Below are 18,092 nucleotides of genomic sequence, written 5' to 3' on the forward strand. Positions count from 1 at the left end.
GTATCTATAGCTTGCTGAGTCCTTTCAATGCTCCAAGACAGGTAACACATAGGCCAGTTCCTCCTGAAACTCCCCCATAGCTGTGAGAGGTTGGAATGCCAGATGTACATGCCAACTCCTTTGCTTCTCAAGGAGAAGCTGAGAGCTGGGAGGGGGATTCCTGCCCAGTTATATGGCACATTGCTGGGCTTGATAGTTGTGATGAGAGAGTATCTGCTTCTCTTTCTGGCTTTGACATGGCTAGGTTCACATTCACATTCGCTTTCAACTAGTTTTTGGATTTTTACAAAGAAAATTTATTCATGTGTTGCTTTGAATTAATGTGTCCATTAGGAGAAGGAAAGTTCAAGTCTTCCTATTGTGCCATGTTACTGATGTTACCCTTTCCTGTGTGAATTTTGACAGATTGTGTGTGAAATTAACCTATGTCATTGAACTTCTCAAACTGGTGGGCATACAGCTTCATAATAGTCCCTTATTTAGTGCTCTGGGACTCAAAGTTATGGTCCCTCTTTTAGCAATGATATTAATAATGTATGTCTTCTCTCTTGGAGTGTGGAATAGGTTACTTAAGGGTTTATCAATTCTATTCAACTTTTCAAAGAATTAGCTTTGGTCTCATTGATTTTTATCTTGATTCCTTGTTTGCAATTTCACTGATTTCTGCTCTAATTTTCATTTGTAGTTTTCTGTGGCTTACTTTGGATTTAATTCCTTACTATCACTGATCTCAATATTTTCCTATTGAGGCACTTCTGGACACAATCTCTTTCAGTTTCAAATCCAAACCTCAAGCAACTCTAGGTGACATGCAGCCAAGAGAACTTTCTTGCTTAATTTCCCTAGTCCTCTGTGCTTATCATTATGAGACCAACATGACTTCTTTGGATTACCTTCCTTCCTTTCTTACTTGTATTAGGCACCATAAGGAAACTCTGAGAACTGGCTCATCAAATTACGCTTTTTATTAGAAACATGCACTAGAATAATGACTCTCCATTGCCATACACTAATCATCTTGTTCTATTTTGTATTGACTACATAGTGCTATTCAATAATAGATAAAGTATTAGCATATTTGATGGCCAATACAAATGTTACAGGACATGGAGAATAGCAGATACATTTCTGCAGTGAAACTGCACCATAACAAGAAGAGAGGTTGAGAAGGCATTCCTAGGCAGAAGATGAGGAGGAAAGGAGGTGACCAATGCCCCAGATGAGAAGGAGTTGAAGACAACATCATAGGAGACACCTCCTTACAGAGGAATGAAGCAGAGCTTGTAAGGAGGTGGCACAGAAGCGAACCCATTGGCAATTGGGGTGGTGTCGATGTCCTTTGGGTCAACCACAGATGTCAAAGTAAATTTTTGTAAAATCGCTGTCAGGAATAAAAACACCTCCATGCGGGCCAGGCCCTCTCCTGCACAAATCCGTTTCCCTGAAAATAACAAACACAGAGAGTAGATACTCCTTGAACACTGTGTTTCTGGCTGTCAGAAAGAGACTATAGAATAACCATTGATGAATGGTTGAATGGACAAATGTAAGCCACAACAGTTAGATAGACAGACATAGGATGCACACACATGCTGTCCACATAATTTCATATCTTAATGGCTATCCTTATTTACACAAAATTTTAATGAGCTTTGGCACTATACCAAGTACTTCATTAACTATTCTCATGCAATTTGATATTTCACATTTTCATAAATCTTTTTCTTCTCCTGGAAACACACAGTATAGTTGTATTTTATGTTCTTAGTCTGATGACCCCATCATCTTTATTTCTACTCCTCACAGCCTCTGTTCTCTGCTCTAACTACATCTTCATCTATCTTCAAAACAACTTGAAGTTTCAAGTTTTACAACACATGGTTCTTTCTGGTTAAGATACACTTATATTTTCAGCACATAGCTCAGATTTTATTTCTGAATTTGAAAGATTTGGGTCATTTTTCCAAAGCTTTGGTGACTTAGTCCAATAAAGAGCATATATCATGAGGAGGGAAAGTGTATGGGCATTGCAATTGCTACACCTGAGTATAGGAAAAGAGCAGTTCAACCAGCCCCTGAGTGTGAATTTTACAAGAAGTTCCAGCTGATCCCCACCAAAGCATCTTGTCCTTTGAAGTAAGGAAGGAAAAAATTTTGTTACCTGCTGAGAAAGGCATGAAGTAGTCACTGTTTTTAAAGTTACCACTGTCATCCAGGAAGTGGCCAGGGTCAAACACTTCTGGGTTAGGAAATACTTTGTCATCATACAGCACAGAAGTCAGTGATACTAATACATCTGTGCCCTGGGAAGAAAAGATGAAGATAACTGGATTATAAAGAAGTCATGGAGCTGGAAGAAATGTTGTAAATTATTTGTTCCAATCTTATGACCTACAGGTGAGGAATCCTAGGTCAAAGAAAGACAATGGCATTTTGAGCCAGACAAAGAAGTAATAAACGAGGAATAAGCTTAAGGCAAGTGACAGCGATATTGCTAATGTGGACTTCAGTAGCATTTGAAATAGTGAGTCCATGGATCCTAGGGTGTTAGACCTTATGAATCCATTCTGCTTATCATACTGGTGTCTATCCCCATCAGCTGCTTTATTTTTCTACTTTAGTTTTCTTTCTTTTTTTATAGCAATTTTTTTAATGAAATTAGTTTATTTTCTATTTTTTAAAATAGTTTATTTTCTATTTTTTAACTTTACAATATTGTATTTGTTTTGCTGTACATTGACATGAATCCACCATGGGTGTACATGTTTTTCCCTTCCAGAACCCCTCTTCCACCTCCCTCCCCATCCCATCCCTCTGGGTCATCCCAGTGCACGAGCCCCGAGCACCCTGCATCATGTGTTGAAACTGGACTGGCGATTCATTTCACATATGATAATTTACATGCTTCAATGCCATTCTCCCATATCCTCCCACCCTTGCCCTCTCCCACAGAGTTCATAATACTGTTCTATTTATCTGTGTCTCTTTTGATGTCTTGCATACAGGGTTATCTTTACCGATTGACTAAATACCATATGTATGTGTTAGTATACTGTATTGGTGTTTTTCTTTCTGGCTTACTTCACTCAGTATAATAGGCTCCAGTTTCATCCACCTCATCAGAACTGATTCGAATGTTATTTTTTTAATGGCTGAGTAATATTCCATTGTGTATATGTACCATAGCTTCCTTATCCATTCGTCTGCTGATGGGCATCTAGGCTGCTTCCATGTCCTGGCTATTATAAACAGTGCTGCGATGAACATTGGGGTACACGTGTTTCTTTAAATTCTGGTTTCCTCAGTGTGTATGCCCAGCAGTGGGATTGCTGGGTCATATGGCAGTTCATCTAATATGTGGATTATGGTTTAAAACGGGGAGACACTGTTAGAGCCTGAGATGTCTGGATTATCTGTTCATAAGGCTTTTATAAAAAGATTTCTCATCTAATTAATATTAACTTCTGTGGCAATAACAATAATATAATAACAACTGCTAGTATTTATCATTGCCGTATGGATTGTTTGTCTTAAGGTATATGGCAGGGTTCATTAGAGATGGATGCTAGCTTACAAAAATAGAAAGGATAAAAAAATAGAAAAATCATTTTACAGCAATTCATCGTAGGGCACTGACTTAAGCAACATTTACCTATTAATGCTAAAACTATAGGGTGAAAGATAAGCATGAAATTTATCAAGTTCTAGTACTATGCCATAGATTTTTATTAATTAAGTGTAAAAAAAAAAGCCACAACTTAGGCCTTGGAGAAACCTGACAGATACTATTTTATTATGTGAACAACAGTGCATAACCAATAACGAGGTAAGTGACATGATGTGGCCTCCCACCTTCCCAATGAATTTCAGTGGGAAACACAAACCACCTATGTAGTTCTCTTGTCCAATCATAACTGGAATCTAATTTCAAAAGAACCAGCTTGAAGCATATTTTACATGAGTACTGGCCTGGACACTTCACAAATGAAATGTACTGAAAGAAAACAAAGAAGGTAAAGAGAACTTGTAATGGAAGACTAAAAAGTAACGATAGCCAGATTTCATGCTTGTTCTTTGGCGGGATATTGAATTGAAAAGGGGAAAAAAGACAATAAAGGATATTCCAGTAAAAGGAAAATTTGAAATACAGACTGGGGGACCTCCCTGGTGCTCCAATGGTTAAGACTCATGCTTCCACCACTTTAACATCTAAAGTTATTCATAATTTTAGTCTATGTCAATGCCCACATTTTACTTAAAAGGGAGGTGTTATATCATTCCAAATATCCACTAGGAGAAGGATGAACTTTTTGTGGAAGAATATAGTTCAGTTCAGTCACTCAGTCGTGTCCGACACTTTGCGACCCCATGAATCGCAGCACGCCAGGCCTCCCTGTCCATCACCATCTCCCGGAGTTTACCCAAACCAATGTCCATCGAGTCAGTGATGCCATCCAACCATCTCATTCTCTGTCATCCCTTTCTCCTCCTGCCTCCAATCCTTCCCAGCATTAGGGTCTTTTCCAAGGAGTCAACTCTTCCCATGAGGTGGCCAAAGTATTGGAGTTTCAGCTTCAACATCAGTCCTTCCAATGAACACCCAGGACTGATCTCCTTTAGGATGCACTGGTTGGATCTCCTTGCAATCCAAAGGACTCTCAAGAGTCTTCTCCAACACCACACAGTTCAAAAGCATCAATTCTTCGGCGCTCAGCTTTCTTCACCATCCAACTCTCACATCCATACATGACCACTGGAAAAACCATAGCCTTGACTAGACGGACCTTTGTTGGCAAGGTAATGTCTCTGCTTTTAAATATGCTATCTAGGTTGGTCATAACTTTCCTTTCAAGGAGTAAGCGTCTTTTAATTTCATGGCTGCAGTCACCATCAGCAGTGATTTTGGAGCCCAAAAAAATAAAGTCTGACACTGTTTCCACTGTTTCCCCATCTATTTCCCATGAAGTAATGGGACCAGATGCCATGATCTTAGTTTTCTGAATGTTGAGCTTTAAGCCAACTTTTTCACTCTCCTCCTTCACCTTCATCAAGAGGCTCTTTAGTTCTTCTTCACTTTCTGCCATAAGGGTGGTGTCATCCGCATATCTGAGGTTATTGATATTTCTCCCGGCAATCTTGATTCCAGCTTGTGTTTCTTCCAGCCCAGAGTTTCTCATGATGTACTCTGCATATAAGTTAAATAAGCAGGGTGACGATATACAGCCTTGACGTACTCCTTTTCCTATTTGGAACCAGTCTGTTGTTCCATGTCCAGTTCTAACTGTTGCTTCCTGACCTGCATACAGGTTTCTCAAGAGACAGGTCAGATGGTCTGGTATTCCCATCTCTTTAAGAATTTTCCTCAGTTTATTGTGATCCATAGTCAATAAAGCAGAAATAGATGTTTTTCTGGAACTCTCTTGCTTTTTCGATGATCCAGCAGATGTTGGCAATTTGATCTCCGGTTCCTCTGCCTTTTCTAAAACCAGCTTGAACACCTGGACGTTCACGGTTCATGTATTGCTGAAGCCTGGCTTGGAGAATTTTGAGCATTACTTTGCTAGCGTGTGAGATGAGTGCAATTGTGCAGTAGTTTGAGCATTCTTTGGCATTGCTTTTCTTTGGGATTGGAATGAAAACTGACCTTTTCCAGTCCTGTGGCCACTGCTGAGTTTTCCAGATTTGCTGGCATATCGAGTGCAGCACTTTCACAGCATCACCTTTGATGATTTGAAATAGCTCAACTGGAATTCCATCAACTCCACTAGCTTTGTTCGTAGTGATGCTTTCTAAGGCCCACTTGACTTCACATTCCAGGATGTCTGGCTTTAGGATATAAACATCGCCTAAAACTCAGCATTTTCTCACTTATAACAATTGATACTCAACAAAAAGATATTAGGCACTTCAAAGGCACAGCTAGGTGACCACAAGTAGAAGAGGGGAAGACTTATAAAACATGCCCACATTAGGGAATATTTCTAATCTCACTTTATAAGTACAACGTTATCTTAATATTAGAAATCTGAGGAGGCGGGGCTAAGATGGCGGAGGAATAGGACGGGGAGACCACTCTCTCCTCCACAAATTTATCGAAAGAACATCTGAACGCTGACCAAACTTCACAAAACTACTTCTGAAGGCTGGCAGAGGACGTCAGGCTTCCACAAGACAGCGCGTTATCTTCAAAAGAGGTAGGAGAAATTATAAAAGATAAAAAGAGAGACAAAAGAGTTAGGGACAGAGACCCATCCCGGGGAGGGAGTCGTAAAAGAGGAGAAATTTCCAGGCACCAGGAAACCCTCTCACCGGCGGGTGTGGGGGAAGATTTCTTATCTCGGCGGGCAACGTAACTGGGAGGAAAAAATAAATAAAACCCACAGATTACGTGCCTAAAGCAACTCCCAGTAAAGAACCCCAGACGCTCGAATCATCCGCCACCTACAAGTGGGGGCTGAACGGAGAGGAGCGGGCGGCACTGCCTAGGGTAAGGACCAGGCCCGAGTGCCCTGAGGGCAATCTGAGGGAGCTAAACGTGAGATAGTAACCTAAACTGTGGGACAGCCAGAGAGAGAGAACTATCCCGCAAAAAGCCCAACTCTAAGGCACTGCCGGCCCGCTCACAGAACAAAGGACTGAGCGATACCAGAGGAGAGCTAGCCGGCTGCGGACCGCCCCATCCCCCACCAGACACAGCGGGCAGGCGGGGCCACCCAGAGCTGGAAAGGGGCAAACACGGCCCCAGAGAGGGCACCCCCTACCAAACTGCAATCAGGCTCCCAGTTTCTAAGCAAAGACTGCCTGAGATCCCGGAGGGTCGACAGCCGCCGGGAGGGTCGCAGCCAGAGACCAGCTCCCAGAACCGACACAAAGCACACTGGAGCCGGGCGCGCCCGTAATCCGAGGCGGGGACCAGGGAGGTGATAAGCCGCACCGCTCCAACAGGGGGGAGCGCGCTCGCCAAACTCCTGGCCGCCTGAGCAGCTCCGACCGGGAACGGCACAAGCCGTGGGCGAAACCGAGTCTGCGCCTTTGTGGAGTAACCGGGAGCCTGAACCTGAGCGGCTTAGACCTGGGAAGTGCACGCATCTCAGGGCCCACTCCCCGGCCCACTCCCCGGCGGAGTAACCTGAAGCCTGAGCAGGGTAGACGGGGAAAGCACACATGCCGTGACTGGGGCGAACCCAGTGCGGCCGAGACACTGCTAGCTCACCACACACACGCCAGGTTTGCAGTGTTCCTTCCTCCCCACAGCACGATTGAACAAGCGAACCTAAAGAGACCACCTCCACCCCTTTGTTGCAGGGCGGAAATTAGATACTGAAGAGATCTCCAAACAGAAGCCAAATAAACAGAGTGAAGCGCTTTGGAAGTGACAGGCCAACAGATTAAAATCCCTGTAGTTAATACCGACTGCATTGAAAACGACCTATAGATCTTGAAAAGTATAAGCAGGAACAAGGATCTATCTGAAACTGAGCAGACCCCACACTGCTCACAACAGCTCCAGAGAAAGTCCGGGATATATATATTTTTTACTATTATTATTATTATTTTTTTAATTAAAAAAATTTTTTTTCTCTTCTTTCCTTTTTCTTCAAGTCCTCTATTACACCTTTAACTTTCATTTTCATAACCCACTATTAACTTGCAAAAAAAAACCAAACCCTATTTTTGAAGCAAACTGCATACATATATCTTATACCTTTTGTGTTTTCTTTTTTTACTGTTTTTTTTTTCCTGTTTTACTTTTTTTTACTGTTTCTTTTTTTTACTGTTTTACTGTTTTTTTTCTTTTTACACTGTTTCCTTTTTTCTTTTTTTTTTTATATTGTAAGTTTTATAAGAGTCTAACCTCTACTCTAGATTTTTAATCTTTGTTTTACATATTTGATATCAATTTTGTACATTTAAGAACCCAATCTTTAGGACCCATTTTTACTCAGGAGTGTGATCACTGGCCTGATTACTCTCTCCTCCTATTGATACTCTTTCTTCTCCCCCAGGGAACCTCTATCTCCCACCCTCCTCCTTCTCTTCTCAACCCATTTCTGTGAATCTCTGAGGGTGTTCTGGGTACCGGAGAACACTTCAGGAACAGGATACTGCCAAGATCTCTCTCTCCCCTCTTGATTCCTCCCTTTCTACTCATGCTCACCTCTATTACCTTCCTCCCCCCTCTCTATGTATCTCTGTGAACCACTCTGAGGGTTCCAAACTGTGGAGAGCACAGAGGGAAGTGCTTACTGGCTAGATTGCTCTCTCCACATTTGAATTCCCCTCTTCCCCTCCTGGTCACCCCAAACCCCCCCCTCCCACCTCATCTCTCCATGTAACTCAGTGAACCTTTCTGGGTATCCCTCACTGTGGAGAATCTTTTCACCATTAACCTAAAAGTTTTATTATTGAGGCTGTATGGAAGGAGAAGTCTTGAGGCTACTGCAAGAATAAGACTGAAAGCCAGGGGAAACATTAATTAATAAGAGACCATCCAATAGCCTCCATATATACACTGAAACCAAGCTCCACCCAAGAGCCAATAAGTTCCAGAGCAAGACATACCACGCAAATTCTCCAGCAACGCAGGAACATTGACCTGAGCATCAATATACAGGCTGCCCAGAGGCACACCAAATCCACAGACATCTCCAAAATTAATACTGGTCACTCCATTGCACTCTAGAGAGCAGAAATCCAGCTCCACCCACCAGAACACCGACACAAGCTTCCCCAACCAGGAAGCCTTGACAAGCCACCTGTCCAACCCCAACCACAGTGAGGAACCTCCACAATAAAGAGGAACTTCATACTACCAGAATACAGAAGGGCCACGCCTAACACAGCAATTTAAACAAGATGAAAAGGCAGAGAAATACTCAGCAAGTAAAGGAAAATGAGAAATGCCCACAAAACCAAACAAAAGAGGAGGAGATAGGGAATCTATCTGAAAAAGAATTTAGAATAATGATAATAAAAATGATCCAAAATCTTGAAAGCAAAATGGAGTTACAGATAAATAGCCTGGAGACAAGGATTGAGAAGATGCAAGAAATGTTTATCAAGGACTTCGAAGAAATAAAAAGGAGTCAATATAGAATGAATAATGAAATAAAGGAGATAAAAGACACTCTGGAGGGAACCAACAGTAGAATAACGGAGGCAGAAGATAGGATAAGTGAGGTAGAAGATAGAATGATGGAAATAAACGAAGCAGAGAGGAAAAAAGAAAAAAGAATCAAAAGAAATGAGGAAAACCTCAGGGACCTCTGGGACAATATGAAACGCCCCAACATTCGAATCATAGGAGTCCCAGAAGAAGAAGATAAAAGGAAAGGCCATGAAAAAATACTCGAGGAGATAATAGTTGAAAATTTCCCTAAAATGAGGAAAGAAATAATCACAGAAGTCCAAAAAACCCAGAGAGTTCCAAACAGGATAAACCCAAGGCGAAACACCCCAAGACACATATTAATCAAATTAACAAAGATCAAACACAAAGAACAAATATTGAAAGCAGCAAGGGAAAAGCAACAAATAACACACAAGGGGATCCCCATAAGGATAACAGCTGATCTTTCAATAGAAACCCTTCAGGCTAGAAGGGAATGGCAGGACATACTTAAAGTAATGAAAGAGAATAATCTACAACCCAGATTACTGTACTCAGCAAGGATCTCATTCAGATATGAAGGAGAATTCAAAAGCTTTACAGACAAGCAAGAGCTGAGGGAATTCAGCACCACCAAACCAGCTCTCCAGCAAATGCTAAAGGATCTTCTCTAAACAGGAAACACAGAAAGGATGTTTCAACACGAACTCAAAACAACAAAGTAAATGGCAACGGGATCATACTTATCAATAATTACCTTAAATGTAAATGGGTTGAATGCCCCAACCAAAAGACAAAGGCTTGCTGAATGGATACAAAAACAAGACCCCTATATATGCTGTCTACAAGAGACCCACCTCAAAACTAGGGACACACACAGGCTGAAAGTGAAGGGATGGAAAAACATATTTCATGCAAACGGAGACCAAAAGAAAGCAGGAGTCGCAATACTCATTTCAGATAAAATAGACTTTAAAATAAAGGATGTGAAAAGGGACAAAGAAGGACACTACATAAAGATCAAAGGATCAATCCAAGAAGAAGACGTAACAATCATAAATATATATGCACCCAACATAGGAGCACCACAATATATAAGGCAAATACTAACAAGTATGAAAGGGGAAATTAACAATAACACAATAATAGTGGGAGACTTTAATACTCCACTCACGCATATGGATAGATCATCATCTAAACAGAAAATTAACAAGGAAACACAAACTTTAAATGATACAATAGACAAATTAGATTTAATTGATATTTACAGGACTTTCCACCCCAAAACAATCAATTTTACCTTTTTCTCAAGTGCACATGGAACTTTCTCCAGGATAGATCACATCCTGGGCCATAAATCTAGCCTTGGTAAATTCAAAAAAAATGAAATCATCCCAGCCATCTTCTCTGACCACAATGCAGTAAGATTAGACCTCAATTACAGGAAAAAAACTATTAAAAATTCCAACATATGGAGGCTAAACAACACGCTTCTGAATAACCAACAAATCACAGAAGAAATCAAAAAAGAAATCAAATTATGCATAGAAATGAATGAAAATGAAAACACGACAACCCAAAACCTATGGGACACTGTAAAAGCAATGCTAAGGGGAAGGTTCATAGCAATACAGGCGTACCTCAAGAAACAAGAAAAAAATCAAATAAATCAACTAACTCTACACCTAAAGCAACTAGAGAAGGAAGAAATGAAGAACCCCAGGGTCAGTAGAAGGAAAGAAATCTTAAAAATTAGGGCAGAAATAAATGCAAAAGAAACAAAAGAGACCATAGCAAAAATCAACAAAACTAAAAGCTGGTTTTTCGAGAAGATAAACAAAATTGACAAGCCATTAGCCAGACTCATCAAGAAACAAAGGGAGAAGAATGAGATCAACAAAATTAGAAATGAAAATGGAGAGATCACAACAGACTCCACAGAAATACAAAGGATCATAAGAGACTACTACCAACAGCTATATGCCAATAAAATGGACAACTTGGAAGAAATGGACAAATTCTTAGAAAAGTATAACTTTCCAAAACTGAACCAGGAAGAAATAGAAGATCTTAACAGACCCATCACAAGCACGGAAATCGAAACTGTAATCAGAAATCTTCCAGCAAACAAAAGCCCAGGACCAGACGGCTTCACAGCGGAATTCTACCAAAAATTTAGAGAAGAGCTAACACCTATCCTACTCAAACTCTTCCAGAAAATTGCAGAAGATGGTAAACTTCCAAACTCATTCTATGAGGCCACCATCACCCTAATTCCAAAACCAGACAAAGATGTCACAAAAAAGGAAAACTACAGGCCAATATCACTGATGAACATAGATGCAAAAATCCTTAATAAAATTCTAGCAAACAGAATCCAACATCATGTTAAAAAGATCATACATCATGACCAAGTGGGCTTTATCCCAGGAATGCAAGGTTTTTTTAACATCCGCAAATCAATCAATGTAATACACCACATTAACAAATTGAAAGAAAAAAATCATATGGTTATCTCAATAGATGCAGAAAAAGCCTTTGACAAAATTCAGCATCCATTTATGATAAAAACCCTCCAGAAAGCAGGAATAGAAGGAACATATCTCAACATAATAAAAGCTGTATATGACAAACCCACAGCAAACATTATCCTCAATGGTGAAAAATTGAAAGCATTTCCCCTAAAGTCAGGAACAAGGCAAGGATGCCCACTTTCACCACTACTATTCAACATAGTTTTGGAAGTTTTGGCCACAGCAATCAGAGCTGAAAAAGAAATAAAAGGAATACAGATAGGAAAAGAAGAAGTAAAACTCTCACTGTTTGCAGATGACATGATCCTCTACATAGAAAACCCTAAAGACTCTACTAGAAAATTACTAGAGTTAATCAATGAATATAGTAAAGTTGCAGGATATAAAATTAACACACAGAAATCCCTTGCATTCCTATACTCCAATATTGAGAAAACAGAAAGAGAAATTAAGGAAACAATACCATTCACCATTGCATCAAAAAGAATAAAATACTTAGGAATATATCTACCTAAAGAAACAAAAGACTTATATATAGAAAACTATAAAACACTGATGAAAGAAATCAAAGAGGACACAAACAGATGGAGAAATATACCGTGTTCATGGATTGGAAGAATTAATATAGTGAAAATGAGTATACTACCCAAAGCAATCTATAGATTCAATGCAATCCCTATCAAGCTACCAATGGTATTTTTCACAGAACTAGAACAAATCATCTCACAATTTGTATGGAAATATAAGAAACCTCGAATAGCCAAAGCAATCTTGAGGAAGAAGAATGGAACTGGAGGAATCAACCTGCCTGACTTCAGGCTCTACTACAAAGCCACAGTCATCAAGACAGTATGGTACTGGCACAAAGATAGAAATATAGATCAATGGAACAAAATAGAAAGCCCAGAGATAAACCCACGCACATATGGACACCTTATCTTCGACAAAGGAGGCAAGAATATACAATGGAGAAAAGACAATCTCTTTAACAAGTGGTGCTGGGAAAACTGGTCAACCACTTGTAAAAGAATGAAACTAGAACACTTCCTAACACCGTACACAAAAATAAACTCAAAATGGATTAAAGATCTAAACGTAAGACCAGAAACTATAAAACTCCTAGAGGAAAACATAGGCAAAACACTCTCCGACATAAATCACAGCAGGATCCTCCATGACCCACCTCCCAGAATATTGGAAATAAAAGCAAAAATAAACAAATGGGACCTAATTAAAATTAAAAGGTTTTGCACAACAAAGGAAACTATAAGCAAGGTGAAAAGACAGCCTTCAGAATGGGAGAAAATAATAGCAAACGAAGCAACAGACAAACAATTAATCTCAAAAATATACAAGCAACTTCTGCAGCTGAATTCCAGAAAAATAAACGACCCAATCAAAAAATGGGCCAAAGAACTAAACAGACATTTCTCCAAAGAAGACATACAGATGGCTAACAAACACATGAAAAGATGCTCAACATCACTCATTATTAGAGAAATGCAAATCAAAACCACAATGAGGTATCATTTCACACCAGTCAGAATGGCTGCTATCCAAAAGTCTACAAGCAATAAATGCTGGAGAGGGTGTGGAGAAAAGGGAACCCTCTTACACTGTTGGTGGGAATGCAAACTAGTACAGCCACTATGGAGAACGGTGTGGAGATTCCTTAAAAAACTGGGAATAGAACTGCCATATGACCCAGCAATCCCACTGCTGGGCATATACACCGAGGAAACCAGAAATGAAAGAGACGCGTGTACCCCAATGTTCATCGCAGCACTGTTTACCATAGCCAGGACATGGAAGCAACCTAGATGTCCATCAGCAGATGAATGGATAAGGAAGCTGTGGTACATATACACAATGGAATATTACTCAGCCATTAAAAAAAAAATACATTTGAATCGGTTCTACTGAGATGGATGAAACTGGAGCCCATTATACAGAGTGAAGTAAGCCAGAAAGAAAAACAACAATACAGTATACTAATGCATATATATGGAATTTGAAAGATGGTAACGATAACCCTATATGCGAGACAGAATAAGAGACACAGATGCATAGAACAATTTTATGGACTCTGAGGGAGAAGGTGAGGGTGGGACGTTCTGGGAGAATAGCATTGAAACATGTATATTATCATATGTGAAACAGAACACCATTCCATGATGCATGAGACACGGGCTCAGGGCCGGGGCAATGGGATGACCCAGAGGGATGGGATGGGGAGGGAGGTGGGTGGGGGTCCAGGAAGGGGAACACATGTAAACCCATGGCTGATTCATGTCAATGTATGGCAAAAACTATTACAATATTGTAAAGTAATTAGCCCCCAACTAAAATAAATAAATTTATTAAAAAAAAAAAAAAAGAAATCTGACAAGAAAATTTTGAGGAAGAAATATAATAGACCAAAATTCCTTACTCTAAACAGAGAAGGTCTAAACAAAATGTAGCAAACCAAATTCAGCTGTGTGTATACTTAGAATATGTATATTTAGTGGGAAATTGAGGCCATACAATCATAGCAATAGTTGCAGAAATCAATATGAAAAAATTGTATAGCAATTATAACCTAAAAATCATAAGAAATAAGAGGGTAAATTTTCCTAATTTAATTTTTTAAATCTACTAAAATGTACATAAAACATGCTCAGTATTGAGAGGTTAACCTCCACTATCTTGTAGATCAGAAATGAAACAAAAATGAAACATGGATATTAACCCAGATTACAGGGCAATGTATACAGAAATTGCAATTAATTTAGAGAAAGATTATTAGTAATGATTTTTAAATTAGCAAATTTCCTACCATTAAAATCATCAAATGATAAAAGCAGATTATATTCCCATATTCCAGATAAAAGAAATAGAAAATGCTAAAAATTTTATAAAACAAGAATAATATTAAGTACCTAGGGTGAAAAAAAACAACAAAAGATTTGCAAGCCAATCAGTACACTGAAAAATTTTGAGAGAACTATAACCCCCTCAAAACTGGAAATACATACCATATTTATTAACACAAAGATAAAATGAGTCATGATGGTAAACCTTTCTAAATAGATCAAATATAACACTGATAAAAATCCCAGCAGAGAGCTTTGGTAAATTGACAAACTAGTACTAACATTGTTTGGAAAAGTAAACAGCTAAGATCAGAAAAACAATATTAACGAGCAGAACAAATTTGGAAGACTTACACTGCTACCTGTCAAAATTTGTTATAAAGCTTTCTAGACTAACCTGGAAACAATACACAAACCATTGAGTTGCTACACATATGATTTTTGTGCTTCTCTCATCTGTGTTCATTGAGGATTGCACCCATACTGTAAAATGGGAATGTCAAGACCACTTAAGTCACTGTAAGAGAAACCAGTCTTACCTTGGGGATGATGTAGTTTCTGAATTCAATGTCATGGGTCACCATATGGGGCAGACTGGAGGGGACCAGGTCAATGTATCTCTGGATCTCGTGGACCACAGCATCCGTGTAGGGCATGTGGCTCCTGTCCTGCATGCAGGGGCTCCGGTGTCTTCCAATCACACGGTCAATCTCTTCCTGGACCTTAGCTGATAAGAGATAGTATGACTAATGCAAAAAAGAAAAATGCATATCACATTTGTATACCAATTCAGGGATCAGTTGTGTTCAGTTGCTCAGTCATGTCCCACTCTTTGCAACCCCATGGACCTCAGTACACCAGGCTTCCCTGTCCATTACCAACTCCTGGAGCTTGCTCAAACTCATGTCCATCGAGTCGGTGATGCCATCCAACCATCTCATCATTTGTCGTCCCCTTCTCCTCCTGCCTTCAAACTCTACCAGCATCAGGGTTTTTTCCAATGAGTCAGTTCTTCGCATCAGGTGGCCAAAGTGTTGGAGTTTCAGCTTCAGCATCAGTCCTTCCAATGAATATTCAGGACTGAATTCAGGGCTACACGAGGCATTATGAAGGTGTTCCAACATCATTATAAACATCAGTTAGGACTTCCCTGGTGATCCGGTGGATAAGAATCTGCCTGCCAATGCAGGGAACACGTGCTCAATTTCTGGTCTGGGAAGATTCCATATATTGCGGGGCAACTGAGCCCATGCCTTGCAATTACTGAGCCTACGTGTTGTAACTACTGAAGTCTGTGTGCCCTAGAGCCTGTGCTCCACAACAAAAGAAGCCATTACAATGAGAAGTCTGAATGCAGCAACTAGAAAGTAGCCCTCAGTTGCTAAAACTAGAGAAAGTCCACATGCAACAACAAAGACCCAGCACGGCCAAAACTAGATGAATAAATAAACAAAAAATTTAAAAAAATCAGTTACATGCCCAGAAGTACACCCAGACATAGAGAAAATGACCATAATATAGATGTATGTAAGTCTCCTACAAGCTAGGCTTAAGATACATCTATACATATCTCTTTCACTTTTCACTTTCATGCATTGGAGAAGGAAATGGCAACCCACTCCAGTATTCTTGCCTGCAGAATCCCAGGGACAGGGGAGCCTGGTGGGCTGCCGTCTGTGGGGTCGCACAGAGTCGGACACGACTGAAGCGACTTAGCAGCAGCATACATATCTCTATATTAACATACGTGATACAACAAATGATGAACTGTTTCAAAATATAAACAGAACATAACCTCAAGACATGATAGTCCTAGCTGAAAGAAAAATAGGAATCAGATGTTAATTTTTAACAAAATAACACAGAGGTAGAAAAGTTAAATTATACATGTTTTTGGGTATTTGTGTATTTGTACAATTTGCAGTGGTACTCTTTTCATCTTCCAATTTCCATAAGCCACCACACTGAGTATTCTAGCAGTTTCTTCTGAAATTGATGCTATATTTCTAAATAATAATTCACTGTTTCTATTTTTAACATACCTATTTCTAGACAATATTGTCCTATGGGAGATGAGAATTTATTAGTATAGCTCCATCTCCACTTCATACAGAACACATAACACACATAATTCCTGTTACTCCATTTCCCCCAATATATTTAGACCACAACTTTTGGCAGTTAGAATTTCACTTTATCATCATTCTGACTACATAAACAAAGCTTCCTGATCAGACAACTATGATTATGTTTCATTTTTTATATTTTCTTGGATTTAAATATGTCTCCTTATTTCATCTTATAAATTTCTGTATCTTGATCTAGAATTATTTCCAAATACTGAGATAAATATTCCAAACTCCAAATAATAATTTTCCTTTTATAAGGGAATCTCAGATCATCAATCACTTCTCTTTTGTTTGGTGTCTCCCTAAATAGCTGCTTTATCCATCGAATCCGTTTTGAAGTGGATATTTTCTGTGACTGATACCTAGCAATAGCCCTGACACTTTCATTCTCCTTCATGAGTTCTCAGGATTTCTGGAGCCATGACTTCCTATGATATGACTTCAGGCATTTGGATGATAAAAGGGAAAGAGTGGGTAAAAATTTTGTCAAACACACTGGTCTGAAAATACCCTTTATAAAATCAATACCCAGTTTGATAGTTGCTCTTGAATTCTGATGCTGTTGTGAACTCTAATCCTTTATCTATGACCTGCTACATTTCTCTGACAGTTTTTGCGATTTTCTCCTTAATCCTGGTGTTCTGAAATTTCACGACCCTCTGTCTTGGGGTGAATGTTTTTATTTCATTCACTCTGCTAGACACATCAAGAGAATTATCTATCTACATGGCAATATTTGGAGGTCTTTTCTCCTGAGTGTTCACTCTCTGGAGGTTTTCTCTTGCTGCTGAATTTCAAGAAGCAGGATGCAGAAAGGAGCTGAGTCTAAGTTCAAGATGTGGATTCTTCCCTCAACTTTCTTCCACGCTGTGACCTCACTCTTTCCTCCTGTCTCTGCCCAGTGTCCTGGGCGTAGGGCCTCTTAGATTCCACTTCTCTAGAGAGTAAACCTCTCTCATCCTATTGGGGGAACACAGTGACCTGATAAAGTGACAGTGTTAGTCTCTCAGTCATGTCCAATTCTTTGTGATCCGATGGACTGTAGCCTACCAGGTTCCTCTGTCCAAGGAATTCTCCAGGGAATAATACTGAAATGGATTACCTTTCCCTTCTCCAGGGGATCTTTCTGACCAAGAGATCGAACCTGAGTCTCCTGCATTGCAGTCAGATTCTTTACCTTCTGAGCCACTAGGGAGTTGTCAAAGAGTTGTGGCTAGGTGGGCTACTTTTATCAGCCTTTGTCTCCTTCTATTCTGTTTGACACCTGCTACTTCTAAATGCTGAAACTTACAGGATGGTAGGGATATAAATAACTTTTCCTAATTATGTATCTTCCTTTTCTGATAGTTAGGACACAACTTATTATTCTCTGCATTGTGCTTAGTCACTCAGTCATGTCCAACTCTTTGCAACCCCATGGACTGTAGCCTGCCAGGCTCCTCTGTCAATGGGGATTCTCCAAGCA

The 18,092-nt window shown here is 39.7% G+C and overlaps 1 protein-coding gene across 2 annotated transcripts in view; it reads right to left on the bottom strand.

The window, feature by feature from the left end:
* Positions 1–781: 781 nt before the first annotated feature.
* Positions 782–18,092, bottom strand: part of LOC145531419 (cytochrome P450 2C19-like) — a 51,945-nt gene continuing 34,634 nt past the window's right edge. The window contains exons 7-9 of one of the 2 annotated variants that reach the window (XM_081553866.1): positions 15,038–15,225; positions 2,162–2,303; positions 782–1,441 (exon numbers count right to left, since the gene is read on the bottom strand). In XM_081553866.1, coding sequence (XP_081409992.1) covers positions 1,260–1,441; positions 2,162–2,303; positions 15,038–15,225 — 512 coding nt within the window. In that variant the 3' untranslated portion in view covers positions 782–1,259. The remainder of the gene's footprint in view (positions 1,442–2,161; positions 2,304–15,037; positions 15,226–18,092) is intronic. The other variant, XM_081553870.1, reaches the window with a different exon arrangement.

The sequence above is a fragment of the Giraffa tippelskirchi genome, chromosome 2 (genome assembly GCF_054371585.1).
Source record: "Giraffa tippelskirchi isolate mGirTip1 chromosome 2, T2T-mGirTip1v1.2.pri, whole genome shotgun sequence".
Classification (NCBI taxonomy): Eukaryota; Metazoa; Chordata; class Mammalia; order Artiodactyla; family Giraffidae; genus Giraffa; species Giraffa tippelskirchi.